Genomic DNA, 19,426 nt, shown 5'->3' with positions numbered 1-19,426 from the left:
AACTTTTCACGCTGTCGTCTACCTTCTAACGGCCTCACAGGAGGCCGCAGAGGCACGACCGGCAGGCGCGATGTGGTCCGTGCCTTTCCGGGCCTGTGTGCTGGTTCTGAGAGAAAAAGCACCGCGTCTCCAAGAGACCAGGGGTCCTGTTTAACATGCTTGCTACTTTTTAGCCAGTACCTGGAGGAATGCCTGGAGCAGAGCAGTGGGTGAATCAGTAAATAATAAAAAGACATAAAAGACCGGATTCCAACACTGAAGTGCGCAAAGGTGTTAGGGGTAGGGGGGGCGGGTGGCGGGGTCAGGGGCGCACTGACGGAGGAAGCCCCGCAGCGAGTGCAGACGCCCAGAGGAATGTGAGCTGAAGAGTGGGCAGGACACCGGGCTCCTTCGCAGGGGACTTTGGGTACATGAGAGGCGCCCAAGTCTCTCCTTCGGGAGATCAAGGGAAACGTGATAAAAGGGAGTTTGTTCTGGAGGAGCCAGCGGTGACCCTCTGGCACCTTCTGGATCTCTGTCCTCCTCCCCGTGCCCCCTCCCACTCTGGAGTGCCCTGCTCCGGGCCCCTGCTGCTGGCGTTGCCGGATGTTCAGGCGAGCTTGCCGGCCGGCCTCCCTTCTCCGCACAAGGCTCCGTTCACCGACTGCCAGCACTAAACTGAGAACTAGTTCAAGGTCCCCATAAATTCATAATCATTCTATGAGTATGATTCTAATGACCTTTTCTCAAATGCTATACTTCAGGCTGATAAACCTCCCCTTGGGACCCTGGAATTACGCAGCCCATGGAGGTGGGAGCAGGCCTGGCCTGCTCACTCGGTTTGGGGTCCAGGTGAGCAACGCGCTTGTTTTGCCCCGGGACCAGCGCTGTTGGGATTTGCCAGGCGAAGTCCGCCCAAGTCCCCGGCAAACTGCGGTGGGTTGGCCCCGCCCCACCAGACAATGAAAAACAAATAATAATGAGCTGCAACCCGAGCTAAGGTTGTGTTAGTGCCACAGAGCGTTGTTCCTGACCCTGCGGTCCCACCCTGTGACCGGGAGCACCCTGCCTTCTCAGAGCAGCACTCAGCTGTGGGAGCAGCCGGTGGAGACGGAGAAACCTCGGCTCCCTCTGTCCTGTCTGGGGTTGTGCACTCACCACAGAAAGTGCCTGTCGGGGTCAGGCCTTGCAATGCGACCCGCTGCAGGGGGCTTCCCTCAGATGTTTCATCACAGGTGGGTGCGGAGCAATTGTTTGCTGGTTGTGGGCTTGCTGTTCTTAACTCTCGGAAGCTGCTTGAGGGAGAATGACTTCCACGCCTTGGAGGGGCCCTGGGGCTGAGACATGGCATCCACACTCGAACATCTCAGCAGGATTAGAACTCAACCCAGGCGATTCAACTCTGGCTGAATTCATGGCAGTACTTCCTTGCCGAGCCCCTTGTTTTTGCCTGAAGAAAAAGGGATTGCCGGGGTCCCCACCGGTGAGGCTCAGTTGGCTGGTACCAAAGGGTAAGTGTTAGGTCCATGTCCCAGCACACGCGGAGGCAACCGATTGATGTTCTCTCTCCCATCGGTGTTTCTCTCTCTCCGAAAGCAACGGGGGAAAAAATGCCCTCAGGTGAGGATAAAAACAATGAAAGAAAAAGGGAGGGGTGGGCATTAGAACACATCTGGGTCCTAGATCCCTCTGGGCAAGATAAAATCACGCCAGATCTGAAGGAATTTGTTTTCTCATTCCGCAAAGGAGGTGGAGGGGATACATAAGGAGGGAAAAAGCCTCTGGTCCAACAGTCACAGCCAGGCAAGCAGCAGCCACTCAGCTCGTCGGCGTGGACCCCACGAAGTGACTGCCTTTAGCTCCCGCAGCTCAGGTGAGTCTGAGCGCAGGGAGGTGGGTGTGCAAGGAAAAGTTGGGCCCGTGAGCTTCACATTTCATACGTTCCTGAATGATTCTGGCTCCCACCATCGCCACTGTCCTGCCTCGCTGTCCTGGCACCAAGCGGGCAAAGGCGGGTGTCCATGGGGCACGTTGGAGCTGGCTTCCCAGGACCCATACTAAGTTTCCTACACGTCCCTAATTAGCGGTTTCACTGGCAGACAAGTGGGACCTCTACTAGAGAAACTGACTTTATTCATGTGTTGTTGTCTTAATGCCACAGTAGTAATAAAGTAATAATTTTTTAATCTTTTTATCATTTTCTCCTCACGTAAAACCCACAGAGTAGATATTACGGAAAAATCACCCAGGGCACGGGCAGGCTAAGGAGCCCGCTCTCCTATGGGCAGAAGTGTGAGGCTCCCTGGGGGGGGCACCACCCTAGCGCTCCCTGCTGGTCCCCACACCCCGAGCCTCCCACGTGAGTGATGAGCAGGTCCCGTCCACGGGGAGAAATGGTCTGCAGGGTAGTTTTTGAAGTTCTTCAGTAATTTTCTATAACCTCAAAGAGGCAATTTGGTATTTAGTTTTGTAATTACAGAATTCCCGAGTTTCTTAATTAAAAAAAAAAAGTTACTCCCAAACTGTTATTGTAGAAAGTCAGGGAGGGTGGGGAGTCACCCCCATGGGTCCAGACGCTGGCGGGGGGGGGGGGGGGTGCGTGGCAGGGGAGGGTCTTACCATGAGCCCCAAAGGCAGGAAAGATGAATGGACAGAAGAAAGTCCTCAGCTCCCGTCCCCAGGAGAACAGGGCCCTTGAGTGGAGAGGGGGCGGGTCTTTGCCCTGGGCTCCACCGCCATCCTCCCAGCACCTGAACAAACCCCTTCCTTCTGCACCAGCACCTGTCTCCTGAGTCTGGCTTTCGTTGGAACAGGCAGCCGAACCTGCGTTTCAGTTACAAAACTAGCACACAAATTCCCAGTTGATTTCACTAGGTGCCAATTTGAAAATCAAATTTTGTGGAGTTTTTCTATTGGTGATCTTCATCCTAACTTCTACAACATAAATTTTGACTTAAGAAAGTTATTAATAAAAATAATGAAAATAGAAACATAATGTGGAATATGAATTTTAAAGGAAGGGAAATATGTATTTATTTATTCAAAAAGTTAGTATTTTCCTTTAAAAAGGTTTTATTGTATTTTTTCCATTAGCATTTAGTCCCCTTATACCCTCCTCAAAAGTTAGTATTTTCTAAGATTCATTACATTCAAACTATTATATTTTTACACAGAGAACATGTTTCTTATGTCCAAATACAATACTTTCTCTTTTATAATTCTGTGCCATCGAGTCAAGTCCTTTCAAAGGGGAGTGTGGTATCATAAAACTTTTGAAGAAAAAGTAGCAGTAAAGTAATAATTTCTTCTGTCTTTTTGGCCCCTGTGACGTGAGCGTTATTACTGTAACTTCACTGTACAGATGAAGGAACGAAATCAAAGGCACAGCGAATTGCCCGGAGCCCCTGTCAGGCAGGCCCTGGCCTGCGCGCCCGCTCTGCGGTGGGTGCAGTAACTTACGCCGGGCCGCGCAGCTCCCGGAGGAAGTTCAAGGTGATTCCGTGGTCGTCACTCAGTACCTGAGTTACTACGGCCGCCGAGCAGTTAGAACCTTCTAGAAATAATGTCGCCGTTAGACCGGAGTCCCTCCCGTGACCGCGGGCATCCACCGAGGCCCCGGCTCCTTCCCAGCAACAGGCACCTTCCACCCCAACCTAGGTTTTCCCGGAGCTCCGCAAAGAACGAGCTTTTGGTTAAAAGGGTCCTGAAAAGAAAAGTTTGCGCGGAAACTACGCGGCGCCTTCAACGAGACGGTAGCGAGGGCCGCGTTCGTCCCAGCCGCGTGAGCAGCCGCCCGCGGACAGGCCTGGGCCTCCGAGCTCCCGCCCGGAGGGCGCGGGTGGAGGACGCTCCGCAGCCACAGCGCCCCGCGCGCTCAGCCGGTGGCCCGGCGCAGCCTCGGACGGACCCGGGACGCGGAGCGCGTGCGGTTGCGGGCGCGGTGCGCAGGCGGAGACCGACCACTGCCCGCTGCGCTCGGTCCCGTCCGTCCGAGGGCGGCCTGCGGGCACCCAGGCAGTCCCCGGGGACGGCGGCCAGCTCCGGGCGGGAAGCAGGCGCCTCTCGGTACCTGTGCGCCCCTCGCAGGGGCGGCGACCCCCGGGGTCTGTCTGGAAGCAGAGGGGTACCCCGGCTGCGGGCGTGGCCGGCGGACCGCGCTCCCCGAGGGCGCCGCGCCCGCAGCCCCAGCGCTCGCTGAGCCGGCATCGGGGCTGCCGGAGTCTGGGGGTCACTGGCGGGCGAGTGGAACCTCTGATGGAGAAACCACTTCGTTGTCGGTGCCGTTGAGTTGGCGCCGCCGTTTCACGAGGACAATAAGGGAAAGGCTGCGAAACCCACTCCGCTCCGGGGATGCGCTCTGTCTCCCTCTAGTGTCCGACCGGAGAGGCTGCGCAGGCGTCAGAGAAGCTGCTTAGTGCATTTGGTTACACAGTTCTCGCCTCTCCTCCCCCAGACCACCCCCCCCACCCCGCCAAACACCGCCTTTGGGGGAAACAAGACAGTACTTTCTCCCGTGTGACACCTACTGGCGCTCTGTCTATCAGTCTACTGCTTCTCTCTCACCCGCCATCTACCTACCTATCTACTCTCTATCACCTATCCACCCATCTATCCACCTCTGTCCTACCATCTATCCGCCTACCTTTCCACGCATCTATCTGTCCATCCTCTACCAGTGTCTGTGTCGTTGTCTACCATCGACATATTCTTACTATTGGGGTACTGCGTAAGATTTTGCTTTAGAGAAACACTTGAAACGACCACGACACCAGAGCAGGCTGTGGTACTTTATCGGGTCCACTGCCATCGGACTTGCGAACTTGCACTGAAGGAGCTCTGGTGTGAGCCCAAGGGCAGTTTACTCTCCTGGGGGTGTCTGAAGACCGTGGGGGCTCTGGGCATTCCTGAGTCTGGTAGAGTCCCCCAGTATTCTAAACATTTGAAAATGACCCACATCCCGCATTAAATATACTCATATTTTAAATTCAGTCCTTTATGTCAGTGTGGACTCATGGATATCTATTTTATACTTTCAGTTGTAAGATAATAGTATTTGTTTATTTTATTGCTCATATTGTTCCGGTTCCAGCCACTTGGAACTCTTTAATTTGGTCCCTATGTCCCTCACCACATTTCTTGTTAAAAAAATAGAAATAAATTTTATAATTCTGTTTTTGATATTAGTTGGTTACAGGGAATGGATTTAATTAACATTTAGCTATAATTGTCAGCAATATAATCATCATGTATCCTGAGGAGTTCCTGCAAAGCTAGAAGTTACATTCAGATGTAATGACATTTTGGTGATTATTAACAGCAACATGTGAATAACTAGAATGCAGACTTACTGATTCCGGCTTTGCAGCTTTAGAGCCAGTCCTTCCTGTGCTGGCTGCTGGTCTCAGGCCCGGTTCCCAGAGAAGCTTATAAGCACCAGACTCTGCACTGCAGGGGTTAACTCTTTGGTGATTTCCCCAGACGCCCATCACCTCCCAGGTGTCTGAGGTAAGGGGTGCTTCTGCTTCTGCTTCTGCTTTGCCCCATCCTCAGGTCTCTCTTCCCCACCAAAGCCACAGGGATGAGCAGAAGAAAGTGACAGCTGTCACTGAGATCAGATTCAGGAAAGAGAAAGGGGAATAAGCCATAATGAAGTGGGCCCACAGAACACAGACAAAGCGGGGAGAGGGGATAAAATCAAAGGTTAGAAAGGACTTACTCTGCCAGCGTTTTCCTGGAAGTATCAACTGAGCGTGATTGTCGAAGCACAGGGTCCTCGGCCCACAACGCTGTCAGCAGTGGCCGGCGGTCCCCTCCTGGCCGATTGGAAACAGGCAGGGAGCCTATTGCTGTAATTCTGTCCCATCACAGATACCAACGGGCTGATGGAATGGAGCCTCCTGCTCCCGTGCCACTTGCAATCCTGGAAAACACAGCAGCCTGGCGGTTAATCAAGAGGCAGATGCCTCTGTTCCACTCCGAAAGGTTCGTGTTTAGTTTTGGGAGGATCCCAGACACCTGCAGCTGTAGTCTTCCTGGGACTTTCACCAATCAGTCAAGTAGGCTGACATCAAGGCATTTTGTGGAAAGACATTTTGTGTGGGATATGAATCGCGTGTCGGAAATGTGAAGTCTCTTGGATTTACTGTAATTTGTTATTTGTTGGAAGGGCACATGCCTAAATTCTAAGAGCTCATGTATTACCAGCAGGGCTAGGAACATGACTTGCAGTGCCGGGTGCAAGGTAAAAACGCAGAGCCTCTCGTTCAAAAATGATCGAGAATCTCAAGGTGGCAACAACAGAGCATTAAGCCAAGCTTGGGCCCTTCTGCGCACAAGGCCGGTGTGGAGACCTGGGCAGGGCCCTGCAGTGGCTGAGACTCGGGGAAAATGCATTCGGGAGTGAGGCCGTCAGCTCCTGGAATGGAGCCGCTGGCAGCAGAGAGGTTGGATGTAGTCGTTTAGCAGACAGAGTGTGAGATCCTGAGCATCATCACTAGCTTAGCGCTTTCTTCTCAGTGTGTGGCACCTCTCTGGGTGCTCTGTTCCAGGAGAAGAACACCTTCGTCATGGAAACTTCTCCCGATTAAACCAGAAAAACCGGTGAGAACTGGTGTCAGAGTTACATGTGTGTACACACTGGCACACAACATACATGTGTACACACACACACACACACACGCTTCACCTCTGCCACTAGTGGAAATGGATCGAACGCAGAAGAAACATTTTGCCCACCTCTTGTGCAACATGAGCACCCAGGTTTTTATACTAATACCATGCCCACCTGAGGGGCATGAGGTGCGATAGGAAAGTAATGGGCTCTATGTATTAGCAAAGGGAAATAGCAGAACACATCCAAGTTCTACCCCTAACTGGGCAGCACTGAAAGGACAAAGAACCTGCCCAAAGGGGCTTCGTTGGTCAAGTCGTGATCATTTGAACCTTAACCAACAGCCATGTTCAACGCAGGCGAGATTTGCTGTGCAGTTCAGTGAGTTCCTAACCCGGTTCCGAGAAGAACAGTCCGTATAAACATTCTTTAAAAATACTGACTGTGAAAAAGAAAGGTGAATAGAACGGGGCTTGTTTAAATTTATAATGACTTCAACACACACAGAAAAGTCCGTACCATGTGTAAGGTTGCTCGGTTTCCTGTATTTTCGTGCATCTGCTAACTGTCTGTCTGCAGAGGATCCATGCGCTCGTGCTGCCATCTGCGTGTAGTAAAGTGAGTGAAGAGAGAAGCCTAGAGAGAGCTCGGTTGTCCTGGGAAAAAAAATGGAATCTCCACCAAAACTAGAAAAGAATGCGCATTAGAGGTGATCCGATATAAAAACCTGGTGGGAATGGGGTTCGGCAGGTAGTCAGGTCAGCAGCCACAGACGAAACGCTGTGGAGAAGGAAGTCAGCATTGTTGCAGATAGTAAACGGTAACCCAATGCTCTCAATGAGGAGAGCCAACTAACCAGAATCACGCCTACTGCCGACAAGGGCAAGCTTCTCACCCAGCGCCACTGGTGTCGCAGTTGTAACAGGCACGGGGCGGCTGTGAATCGCTGAGGGACCAGGCCAGCACCTTAATGCCAGGACGGGGGTTGTGAGATGCTGGCTAAGCGACTGTGTAAAGTGCACCCGGTCTGGGGACACGCCAGGAGACAAAATCATGGCAACGGCCATATCCACACAAGAAGTGAGGACTCAGAGTTATTGAAATAACAGGTAAAACGTGTCCATTAAAAGAAAGCTCACTTTGGGAAAAGTAGCCAAGTTCTTTGTCCCCATCTTGGCAATGCAAGTCCTCTCGGGTTCACACGCTGCCACTTCTCTGCTGTGGGTGTCCTGGCTCAGAGGGGACAGGGAAGTTCTGAGAGGCCACAGGGCTAACAGTTGCCACCACTGCGATACAAATGGAGTCTGCTGTGAGTTTGAGCATTTAGTTTTCCCACTGCAGCCGACTGCCCAGGAACATTGTGCCTGTGCCCCAGACCTGTGCGGAAAAGAACCTCTATGAAGTTTTCTCAACCAACATTTTCATGTTTCTCTCTACTTATTTCTTATAGCAGTTTACAAACCCTTCAAAGCAATTTGAGATTTTGCCCTTCCTTTTAAGCAAACAAGCTGTAACACAAATAATAATTTTCCATAATAGTGGGCCTGTTCTGGACAAGGCAGTCGTTAACTCTTGTTTTCCTTCTAGGTGAATTCTGCTCCTGTAATTAGTGTATGAGTGGCCCAGGGGAAGTAGTGTGCCTGGACAAGTTCAAGGTCTTCCATTATAAGCTCTAATATCACTGTGTTACTACCCTTCATAGCATTCATTTATATTTCTAATTGTGCATTTGTTGGTGTGATTTTGTTGGTATTTCATCTAGACTGTAGGCATTGTGTGTTTTTTTTCACCATTGAGTCTTCAGGCCTTATCACAATGCCTAACAGTTACTAGGCGCTCAGTAAATATTTGCTGCATGAAAGTGGATGGCTGTGTGTACATATGAAGTCTGTCCAGAAGGTATCCAGCCATATTCCTTGAGAAACAGAGACATATATTAAAGCAGATACAAGATACAAGAAACACTGTACACAGGACAATGACACCTCAGTCCCCTTCAAAGTAGGCACCTTGGGACCTCACACAGTTCTCCCAGTCACCATCAGCTGCCCCGTCGTATTTTCCTGAACCTTATCGATGGTCTGAAATCTCTTCCCTTTCAAAGGGGATTTTAGTTTGGGGAAAAGCCAGAAGTCTCAGGGCACCAAATCTGGGCTGTAGTGGGGCTGAGTTACCTGGGTGATTTAATATTTTGCAAAAAAAAAAAACCTTTGCATGAGACCTGATGCTTGAGCAGGCGCATTGTCATGATGAAGCTGCCAATCACCAGGTGCCCACAGCTGGGGCCTTCTGAATCATCCCCATAGTTTCCACAGAGGAAAGTTCAAGCTTAATGCAAAATTGGATGCAGATTTGTTGCTCTACTTGCTCGGTCATTTTGAATGTGACGGCCACACAGTACACATGCTCACTCAATGGCATCTACCGCCCCCACTAACTAGTACAGTGAAGTCGTCACTGTTCACACATGTGCCTTCCGGTCCACTCTCCTTGGCTGCCAGGTTTCATCGCTGTCGTGTGCAAACCGTTCTCGTTATGTGAGCAATGGCTGGACTTGGTGCAGACAGACCTCGTGTGTGCGTTCGTGTGCCCGTATACGGGGATGGATGGATGGATGGAGAGAGAGATAAAGGAAGGAAATCAGGAAATGGATTGCCAGCACCGAAGAAGGCTTCACAAGTGACCTGGACTTTAACCTCTCAGCCCACATGTGGAAATACATCATCATTATTACAGCTTTAATTTCTTCTGTTAAGTGCAGTCACGGAGATGCACCCTAAATTAAGCCTCACAGCTTTCTTCTTCAACACGTGCGGGTAAAGAAGGCATTGCTATGTGAAGCAACACAGCGAATTCAAAGAGGAAGTAAAAATCATTCTTAAATGAACAGTGCCACTTCCTGCCCAGGTTCCTTTATACTGTACGTCCTTGTACGGTGAAATGTTTCATTAGAAAGGAGTTTTTACTAAAAGGTGAAATTAAGCCATATTCGCCTTCTGTACGGACCTGCAGGGTGTGTTAGAAGCAGCACAAACAAGCAACCACGTTTTGACTTAGGGCTAAGGAACGAATGTGGTTCACGTTCACTGTGGTTCCAGACGCTCTGGAAATGCAACACGACTCCGGCGGCTGCTTCTCTTGCCGAACACCCAGACTTCTCATTACTCACCGCTTTAGCGCCTAACCCACACCTGTGTGTCCCTGCGGAGCCCCTGCAGGTGCCCGAGTCTCCAGCGGCCCCCAGGACGCCCCGTCACTGCTCAGGGGCGGTAGGCCCGCACCACAGCTTCCTTTGGGTGCAGCTCTTCCTTCCTCCTTTTTCCAAGTCTTCTCTCAACCATGCACTTTTCCTGTCCTCATCCAAATTTTTGCTCTGAGATTTAATTAGCTGATCTAGCAAATTTAAAAGTAATCATTGCTTTGCTTTTGCATGTTTTGGTTTGGGGAGAGGCTCCCTTAAACACAATGAATGTCAGGGTTTCCCTTGCTCAGGCAGGTACCTTGGGATGTGCTCCTGGATCTTGTCCAGGAATAAAGGCTGAAAATAGCTCCTGCCGTCCCCCTGCTGCCAGAGAGGGTGTTTGTGCACGTCAGCTTGGCGTGGTTTGGATCTGCCCAACCGACCCTTTAAAACGCCTGTGCTAGTAGGTGTCAGGTGGGTAACTGTGCGCCTCCTCCCCAACCCCAGGGTCGCCTTTACATCAGGCTACAGCCCAGGGCAGCAGGCCGGGGCTCGCGTACCAGCTGCACTCCGGGTTCAATGTCATTCTGCTTCCCAAGACCACACTCTGATGTCCTGGGGGTCAGCTCTGCTGGGGTGAAGCCCAGACTCCTCCACCCACCATGGAGGCCCTGCGCCATGGCACCTGGCTCTCGAGGACTCCCTGCCCACTGCTGCTCTTCACCTTCACCTGAGTGCTATTTATCTCCTTTAGGTTTCGGACACGCCCTGGACTTGGGGCCCCACCCGAGCTGTCCTTTGGCACGTGGCTCCCTCAGCCTCCGTGCCTGGCCGGCTCCTCACTGTCCTTCAGATCGCAGTGCGGGCGTCTCTTCCCCACCCCAAGCACGGCCTGTCCCCCATTGTACCAGGTGCTGCTCTGTTGGGATCACCGCTCCTTGAGGTTTTAATCTGCTCACTGCCCTGTGCGGAGAGACAAAGCCTGCGCCTGCGCCCTCCGGCCACCTGCCCCAGCGATCGCTACGTCACAGGCCCTTCGTGCACCCAAGTCACAGGGCTGAAAGCACCTGACCCCACCAGGTCATTCAAGTCGCGTGTCATGAATTCCGTGACCTTGGTGCCATGCGCCTGCCTGTCCGTCCCACTGTGAGCATCCACCGAACAGAGCTTTCATCCCTCGGTGTGTCCCTCCGGCCTGTGTGCTTTCCATGAGGGTCTAACAGGCTTGGAGTTTTAGGTCCAGCTCGGTGTAGTTATCCTAAGAAAGTTTAAAAATAAATGTCCAACAACGACGTAGAAGGAAGTGGCACTCCTGAGCTGTTTACCTGCAGCTGCCGGGCGAATCTGCCGGCCCGGAGCCCAGCAGGTCTGGCCCCTTCGGGCTGCCGCCCAGGGCATTGCAATTTGGAGCTCGTCTCTCGGACGTCAGAGAAGCAACAGGGAGGACGCTGCTTTCCAAATGCGACACCAGCTTTGCCCGAGGGTTCCCCAGACCTGGACCCGTGGCCATCTGTTTGGTCGACGCCGGACCTTGGGTGTCTGAAGGGCGTTGCGTGGAAATGAGCCATAGGTGGTGAGCCCTGCAGGTCAGATGCTGCAGAAAGCTCACACATAAATGTGCATGGCACTGAGAGAAAGCATGGGAGGGGGCCACAGGCGGCTGCACAAAGTGGGGAAGGCCGAGCCAGAGCACAGTGCTGTGGAGTGACCCGGTCAGCACATGCAGGGCAGTGGTCCGGACCTGTCACCCGAGGAACGTATGGGGCACTGTGGCCGAGAAGGTGGGGAAACAGGCGTCCTCTCCCTCCTGGCTTCTGTCTCCTCCGTCCCCCACACGGACCCCATGTCGGACCTCCCGACTGGCCGCAGGCCCTGGCCTTCTCGCACATCCGGCCTGAGTGGCATCACCTGGCCCCCCGTGACCGGGACCGCGGGGACCAGGCTGGGTGTTTGAAGATGGCAAAGACGAGGTACGGCACTGAGCTGATGTAAAAATCTGCCTCGATGGATCCTTGCATATCGGCGATGTTCAAAATAATACACGTAACTCTTCCCACTGTGCTAATTTCCAAAAGATGTCAGCAGTGTCACCAAAAGTGTTAGTCTTAAAGGAAAAAAAAACTCATTAATTTGATCAGCAAACACAACTGAGCGTATCCTATAGGCAGCGTCTGGCCATCAGGTGGGGACTGAAGTGGAAAACGTGCCGGCCTCGTGGGCTTACCCTCCAGGCAGAGGGAACCGACCGTGAGCCATGTACACACTCATCGGTCCTGGTAACTGAAGGAAGGTGAAGGCTCAGAGCAGCAGGGGCTGGTCAGCCTGCGCTGTCAGCCCTGAGTCGGTGACTTTTGATCGGAGAACTAAACGGCAGGAATCCCCAAGGTGTGCATCTGGGAGAAGAGCCTTCCGGGCTGAGAGGATGCCTGTGTCCCCAGATCAAGGCAGATCAAGGCAGGCTGGTGGGCAGGCTGGGGGGTGCGTGGGGAGCGCAGCGGGGTGACCAGTGCGGGTGTTAGGGGCTGATGATGACCTGCACTCCGCCAGGTCGCAGAGGCGAACCACTCCTGTCCTCTCTTCACAGCCACTTTCTTCCCTAGCGCAGTGGGGGTGGGGCAGGAGGCAGAATGGAAACTGTTACTCAGTTTCCTTTTTCTGGGCGCACTCCCTGCTCCCCGTCCTCTCTCCTGTCCCCACTCCCTCCGCTCTCCCTCTCTGTGTTCACCCCTTCTACCGTCTCCCCCTCCCTCTGCTTCCTCCTCATGCCTTCAAATTTCCATCTCTGATCTGCATTCTTTATTCAATGTTTCTCTACTTCCCTAAAGTCTCAAAAGGAAAAATTACCCTTGAGAGATGAAGGAATAAAGTCTGTCTACATCTACCCAGAGCAGCAGAAATGTTTGCATTCTATTCTGAGCAGAAGGAACAACATGAACCGCAATTAAGAGGAAGGAAGTTGGGGGCGGGGAGAGGAGAAGAAGGCGCCGAGTGTCACTTTGCTATGTACTCACAGACGTGTGGACTGTCCCCTCCACCCCCTGTTCCTGAGACCTGCCGACGTCCAGCTACGATGCCCACCAGGCGTCTTGGCCCTGCTTTCAGCCTGTGACCAAAATATTTCACTTCAATGTGCCTTATATTCAACATGCAGGTAATAATAATGCCTCAAAAATGTGACTCATCGCCACAGTGTACTGAGTGGCTCTCACTTAAACCACTGAAAACCTCGTGTCAATTAACAGCCTCCCGGTCGCTGCTCAGACCAGAGGCTTCCGGCTGCTTCTCCAGTGCCCACCCCTCTGGTCACCTCTGTGAGGACGCCCAGCCTCCCCTTCCGCTGTCCCGCAGTGACCCCTGCTCACTCCAGCTGATTCCCGGGACCCAACCAGGACAGGCACTGTCTGGCCACCTCAGCACCTGTGACTGGGTGCTAGGCAGGCATGGGTATTGATTATTGTAGCAAACGGCGTCTTATCTAAGACTTTAAGGTGACCACCTACCAGGAAGAGAGCCGAGTCTCACCTGCGTGAATTTCCACCCTGCCCTCTCCAGCCCTTTCTCAGCCTGGTGCCTCTTTAACACCGTGGGTGTTAGCTTGGTGCTCCTCTGCTGGAACTCCTCCCTGGGCCCCAGCTGCACCCACCGCGGAGTCTCAGCCACACTCCAAGCCCCACACGCAGCTGCCTCTCCCACGGGCCCCTCCTCCACCACCACCAGGAGCCACCGCAGCCCCTCCCAAGGCTCCAGCCACACGGGCTTCTCTAGGGCGCTGAGCACCATGCGTTCCTTCACGTCTCAGCCGCCCCCCACCCTGCTGCCCCCACCCCCCGCCCATCAGCACAGAACGCTTCAAGACTCGGTTCCCTGCTCAGGCCTCCGCTCAGTGTGTCCTCCTTCGACCATCCTCCCTACCCAACACCATCGCTCTCAAAAACACAAAACTGCTTTTCCTTTCAAGCACCACCTATACATTTTTATTTTATTTATTTGGGGTCCACCTGGGGAAATTGGAATCATATCAGTTGGTTTTAACAGGCAGAGCTGAGTACACAAAGTTAGCCATGAAGGTAGGGCAGGCTGAAAAGACGGCACTTGGAGACCGAGGTGCTACAGGGGCAGAAACTGAGGGACACGGCTGTGTGCCGAGGGCTGGGAGCCAGAGCTCGGAGGGGCTTGCGCCCTGGAGACCTGGCCCCAGGCTCTGGGACAGGGTACCGCCTGGCTGGGCTGGCCCCTCTGGCAGGGGCAGGGAACTGGCTGTGGGAGGGCTGGAAGGACCCCCACGCCGCAAATAGTGGTGACGCTGGTCAAGTCCCATGGCAACAGCACCTTCCTGGGACGGCGGGACACACGAACAGGTCCCCACCAGTGTCCCTCAGGCCCCCGATCGACATGGACCCCAAGGAGGACGTGCAGGGTCCCAGTGCAGGCGCTTCAGGGGGCTGGAAGTGAGAGATGGGAGCTTAGCAACTGCGGACGCTGATGCTTTGTTCAGTTGCTGGCCTTTCCTTCCTGTGCACAGCACGGCGAGCAGTGCGCAGACGTACTCAGCACACATTCCTTGGATGGATACATTTATTAGACTTCTTCAAAGCTACTTAGCAAAGTGTGCAATTCACTTCTCGTCAGCTGAACGATAATGATGCCTCGTATGATGGTCCAGGCACTGGGGCTCACACGGGAGTGCGAGGCAGTTGCTTACTATTAGCAGGGAATTTAAGGCACTCTCATCAGACGAACTGAAACAGTAAAATGCCATAGCAAACACCCGTGTGTTTAAGTGCTCATACAGTGCAGCAGAATGCACAGGAGATCCGAAAAGACCGAGGCGCCGGCCTGGACTGCGTCGGGCCCCTGCAGCGGGGGCGGTTTTGAGGTGACTCCTGCGAAGGCAGAGCCATGGAGTCAGTCACTGGCAAAGGCGGTGAAACCAACTGTGGAAAACCGTGAGTTCTGCAGATGGAGTTATGAGTGTCCTGTCTTTTGCAAAAGAAGGTTTTAGGCGAAGGACTGCAGTGGCCGCCTGCTTCCTGCAGACACGCCGGCAGCATCCTGCGGAACTGTGGGGCACGTGTAGGCCGTAGCCGCAGGGACGGGTCCGGGCCGGGACGAACCCCCTGAGCCAGGAGACACCGGTGCAGCTGGGAGTGACGGAGGAAGGCGATGCCAGAGGGAGAGTCCACGCAACACAACACTGCGCGCACGCGGGGCAGGGAGCGTGGGGCTGGAGGAGACCTCGTGCTCCGCACAGAGTCAGCCAAGACGTCACCGAGTTCCACCCAGAGGGCCCGACGTGGGTTCAAGGAAAGTCCCCGCCAGCACCCTCCGGGGTCCGGACGGGTGATCGAAAGTTGGGCTAATCCGGAAGGATGTAAATGTCTTCGTCCGGAGGGCTCTCGGGAGAAGTGGGCTTCTGGAAGTTGTAGTAGGGGGACGAGGACTCATTCCCGTAGACGTGCTCCTCGGAGCCGGCCGGCCGCGCGTTCTCGTACAGCCCCTTGTCGGCAGTGTCCTCCGCTTTGGGGGGACCCACTTCCAAGTTCTCGTAGTCGTCGCAGGGGTCGGCCTCCCTGGCGGCAGGTCTGCGGCCTTGGGCTCCCCCCGGAGCCTTACACTTTGAGCCGAAGGCACGGGGACGCGGGGAGAGGGTTTTGGAATAGTCCCTCCTCCTGCTGCCGCTCCTTTGCAGAAACCTCGGGAAGGCGAGCTGGGTGGTGTCCCGGTGTTTCCAGCACCAGACAAACGCGACTCCGCAGATTGCCAGCAGCAACAGGACGGGGACTGCTACAGAGACGGGCACAGAGCTGCTTCCACAGCTCCTCAGCATCTCCCCGCACTCCGTGAGGTTGGCTGGCATGCCGCTGCTCCTGAGGAGCGCACAGGTGCAGTTCGCCGTCATGGCTGTGGCCCGACAAGAATTCCGGAAGCTCCTGCGGGCATTGCGTTTTCAGGTCTGAAAGAACAGCACACGGCGAAGTCCTGGTGCCGCCGGAGGAGGGATGGAGGGAGGGAGCTTTGGGGAGACGATTCCCGGATTCCCGTTGCAGCCGTGTGCTTCTTTATAAACAGGGAGGGTTTCAACCCACTCTGCTTTTTGTGCTGGATTATGAAACAAAGTAGATGTGAATGGAGGATAATAGAATAGAAAACTCCAGAAAAGGAAGATTGAATAATCTGCCGTCAAGAAACCTGCTGTAAATTAAAAACGTATTAATTGCATATTTATCACATCAGCATAATGAAAATCGGCTCTTTTCTACCAGTGCCTGTTCTGCTTCAGGACGTGGCACGCTACTGGTGTTTGTGAGGACAGAGGCTTGAAAGAGCCTGTCCCTGCCCACGCCCGAGTGGTTTCAGCACTTTAAAAATGTTCGCTCACGTGAAGGACGACGCTTTGATCACAGGAGGGGGAAAGCATGAGAGTGTTCTTGCACGAGCGTTTCCATGACTACCCTGCTCTGTGCAGCCTGGGGAGGGCCGGGGCACTGTCTTTTTCTTAGTCCCGCCTTCCTCTGGGTGCCCACATCAGTGAGAGTGTCTGCACCACAGCAGGACACCCCAGTCGCCGGAAGCTGTCTTCCTACCTGGTTAAACAGAGGGCAGAGACCGAGTCTGCCCATCTTTATGTTCCCAGAGAGTAGCAAACCACCTGGTGCAGGAAAGCAATCGGTATTTCCTGGAGGAATAATTAAATAAACAAACGGCTCCAAATCTTAGCATGGAATTGCTTAAGTCGGTCATTAAAAACTCAAGATACGTATTCTAGAGGGTAGAGTTCATACTTGAAAGAAGAAAAGAGTTTTGTGGCATAAAACAAAATATCTTTGAAGCCTCCCCTATCAAAACTTCCAGCCAACACCTTTCATTCAATTAAGATAATTTTAGAGTTTTCTTCAATGTTTTAAAATGGCAAGGAGTTAGAGAAACAGAAAGCATTCAACTACACTGAATGTTCTATTTTGATTTTATCAACAAAATATTGCTGCCTGTTTCCGCCTACACACAGAAACAGTTACATCCAATAGTTGTTTTTGTTAGTTTTATTGATATAATTGACATATGACATCGTGTAAGTTTAATGTGCAACGTGATTTGCTATATGCCTACATTCTGCAATGATTGCTACATTAAGTGTAGCTAACACTCATCACCTTACACAGTTGCCATTTTTCTCCTGTGATGAGAAATTTTAAGATCTACTCTTAGCAACTTTCAAATACGCCATATTGCGGACAGATTTGTGAATTGCGCTTGTGAAGGGATTTTCACCTACTGAGTGTCAGCATCGGTCACACTGAGTTAAGAGCTTACTTGGGGTCACCTTCAAAATGCCTGTCCATGGAGGACCTCAGCTACCACAGGAAGCAGATGCCTTTGTACCCCCCACCTTACAGATGAGAAAAGACAAGACCAACGAGGGGTCAGGAACTTCTTGAACAACTAAGAAGACACTGAATCAAGATTCAACTAAAACTTGCCCCCAGATACTATTCTCACCCCAATTTCTGCCCGGGGCTGTCGAGCACAGCTGTCACTGAATTTGTGTGGCTTGTTTAGCTGTGAGGCCCTTGAGGGCTGGGACCTTTTCTATGTTATCTCATGTCACCAGCACCAGCACTGGACACGGAATAGCTGGTTTCTCACATGTTTGTTAACTTACGGTGACAGGAACAACGACAAACAGGGAAAAAAGGAAGCCCACGAAGCCGGGCCCCGCTTCCAGAGAGCATCCCTGTCTGAGAGTTACTTGTCCAAGTTCGTTCGTGGCTGCAATACATCCACATGCAAACTGTCGAGCCCGCACTGCAGGTGAAATGCAGAACCAAACGGGAGATGCAGTTAATTTATCAGACTTCTCTGGTGAAACTATAGGGACAGAGGTCTCGGACCCAGACACATTTTTCCCTTTCTGCACGGACAGACACGAGGCCTGAGCTCGAGGACCGGGGTTTGGCAATGACTCTGACCGCTAGGGACACATTTCCTTTCTGAAACCAGAGAGCCGATCGGAGCGAACATATTTTATGGTAATTTTTAGTTCACATTTGCCAGCATATTTGAACCCAATTTCAATTGATTGAAGTTTAGCAGTTTTGGCCACGGTGCCAGGCCGGCAGCTGACACGGGAGGCCAGCTGTTGTCCCTGTGGATGAAGTAATGCAGTGCTCTCTCAGTTCCCAGGAGCAGAATTTGTTTTACCCTCTATGTTGCTCTGCGTAGAATGGACATGGCAGTACCTTCCGAGTATTCAAATTGTTTGTCAAAGAACTGTTCACTTAAAGAGAGTAAGACTTTTTACAAGGAAATAAATGCACCCCATCATTTCTCCAAACTCACTTCATAGGAAAACCCCTGCCATACATAAACAAAGACCTACGAGCAGAAAAAGCAGATGTTAAACAAAAGCCTTTCAAATATTGCTTAACACCTAAATAAGCTTCGCTTCCCTCAATTTGGAACAAGAGTTTTTGGTTTTGTTTTTGGAAAATGGTTCCAACAGGTTACCTAACAGTCACTCATCTGTCTTGCAATTACAAATGGTTGGCCGATGTCTGGAATCTTCAAAGTCAGATTCTGCCCTTCTGTTCGAGGACAAGACACAAAGCGTCATCTTACCCCTTGAGCAGACACACCGTGAAGAAACACTCTCTCCGCCTTTTGTAAATTGCTTCCCCCGCCACCTCCTAAGGCCACCAAAACTCTGTTTGACAAGATAAAAAAAGTCACTGATCATTAAAAATGAACCTGTTTCTTAAAGTTTCCATTCGCCACACACAGGTCGGGTCCTCGCTCACCGGGGGCGTGCGGTGCCGGTGCCGGGAGGGCTCGCCCGGTCGCTGGCACGTCTTAAACCAGCTTCGGTTTGGAGGCTGTTCCTCTTTTCGCTGCTGTGGATTTCATCCTTCTCACCTCCTCCTCTCAGACTGTTTCGCACTTGCCAAACTTCCTGGCTCTAGAGGAAGTTATCGGAGGCAGCAGAAGTCAGATAACTGACCCCAGTGTTTAAATAAGAAAGGCCGGCCTCTCACCTTCACCAAGAAAGAGTTCTCTCTCCACCAGGAGAGGATGTATGAAGGCGAGACAGTTTTTTTATTTGAGCAACATTTGCTGTCCGCACTTCAGAACCAACCTAAGTCATTCTACTTGCGCTTCAGCCTGTTGAAAGGAAGGGTTTTGAATGCGGTCCTGCACAGGCCTTGCGTGTTTATTCGCCTGCGCAGCGGCGGGCTGGGACAGTTCTCCTGGCAAGTGCTGCGTCCCAATGCCCGAGTGACGCCGGCCCTTGTCAAGTGACCCGACTGGGATTCAGAAAATGCCCAGGTTCTCAGATATTGATGACAGGGGTCCCGCAGAGCTCGTGGTTGGTTGCACTGTCTCTGGGATTTTCTAGTAGCTCTCTCCTCGGGGGAACCTGGGGACGGCCGCCGCCGGGGAGGCTGCCCGGCGCTCAGCACTCTGCCGGACACGCGCGGTCCTCGGCCCCGGGCGAGAGGACAAGGAGAGCCAGACCCGAAAGAAAACGTCCTTCAGCCTGTTCACTAACAGCAGCCGGCACGCGCTGAGCGCATTGTCATTCCGTAAATCCCGGCCGTGCGGATGGATGGCCCGCGACTGTCCCCACGGTCCGGGCAGGAGAGACGGGACCGTGGGGGCGC

General features: G+C 52.7%; 1 protein-coding gene across 3 annotated transcripts; it reads right to left on the bottom strand.

Moving 5' to 3' along the window:
* Positions 1-2,935: 2,935 nt before the first annotated feature.
* GAPT (GRB2 binding adaptor protein, transmembrane) lies at positions 2,936-18,712 on the bottom strand. Of its 3 annotated transcripts, XR_006657044.3 has the most exons (5): positions 18,566-18,712; positions 18,387-18,471; positions 5,696-5,899; positions 5,328-5,584; positions 2,936-4,366 (listed from the first exon to the last, which is right to left on the bottom strand). XR_006657044.3 is itself a non-coding variant. In XM_045204844.2 (3 exons), the coding sequence occupies exon 3, from the start codon at positions 15,667-15,669 to the stop codon at positions 15,127-15,129; it is 543 nt and encodes a 180-aa protein (XP_045060779.2). In that variant the 5' UTR covers positions 15,670-15,869; positions 18,387-18,471; positions 18,566-18,712; the 3' UTR covers positions 13,734-15,126. The 3 variants fall into 3 exon arrangements, 2 of the variants coding, with proteins under 2 accessions (XP_045060779.2, XP_053770989.1); XM_045204844.2 differs by lacking the exons at positions 2,936-4,366; positions 5,328-5,584; positions 5,696-5,899 and adding an exon at positions 13,734-15,869; XM_053915014.1 differs by lacking the exons at positions 2,936-4,366; positions 5,328-5,584; positions 5,696-5,899; positions 18,387-18,471 and adding an exon at positions 13,734-15,869 and having other exon boundaries at positions 18,516-18,712.
* Positions 18,713-19,426: the final 714 nt, after the last annotated feature.

Source organism: Desmodus rotundus, chromosome 1, assembly GCF_022682495.2.
Source record: "Desmodus rotundus isolate HL8 chromosome 1, HLdesRot8A.1, whole genome shotgun sequence".
NCBI classification, from domain to species: domain Eukaryota; kingdom Metazoa; phylum Chordata; class Mammalia; order Chiroptera; family Phyllostomidae; genus Desmodus; species Desmodus rotundus.
The sequence above is the reverse complement of the archived record's forward strand: the minus strand, read 5'-3'. Positions and strand labels throughout refer to the sequence as shown.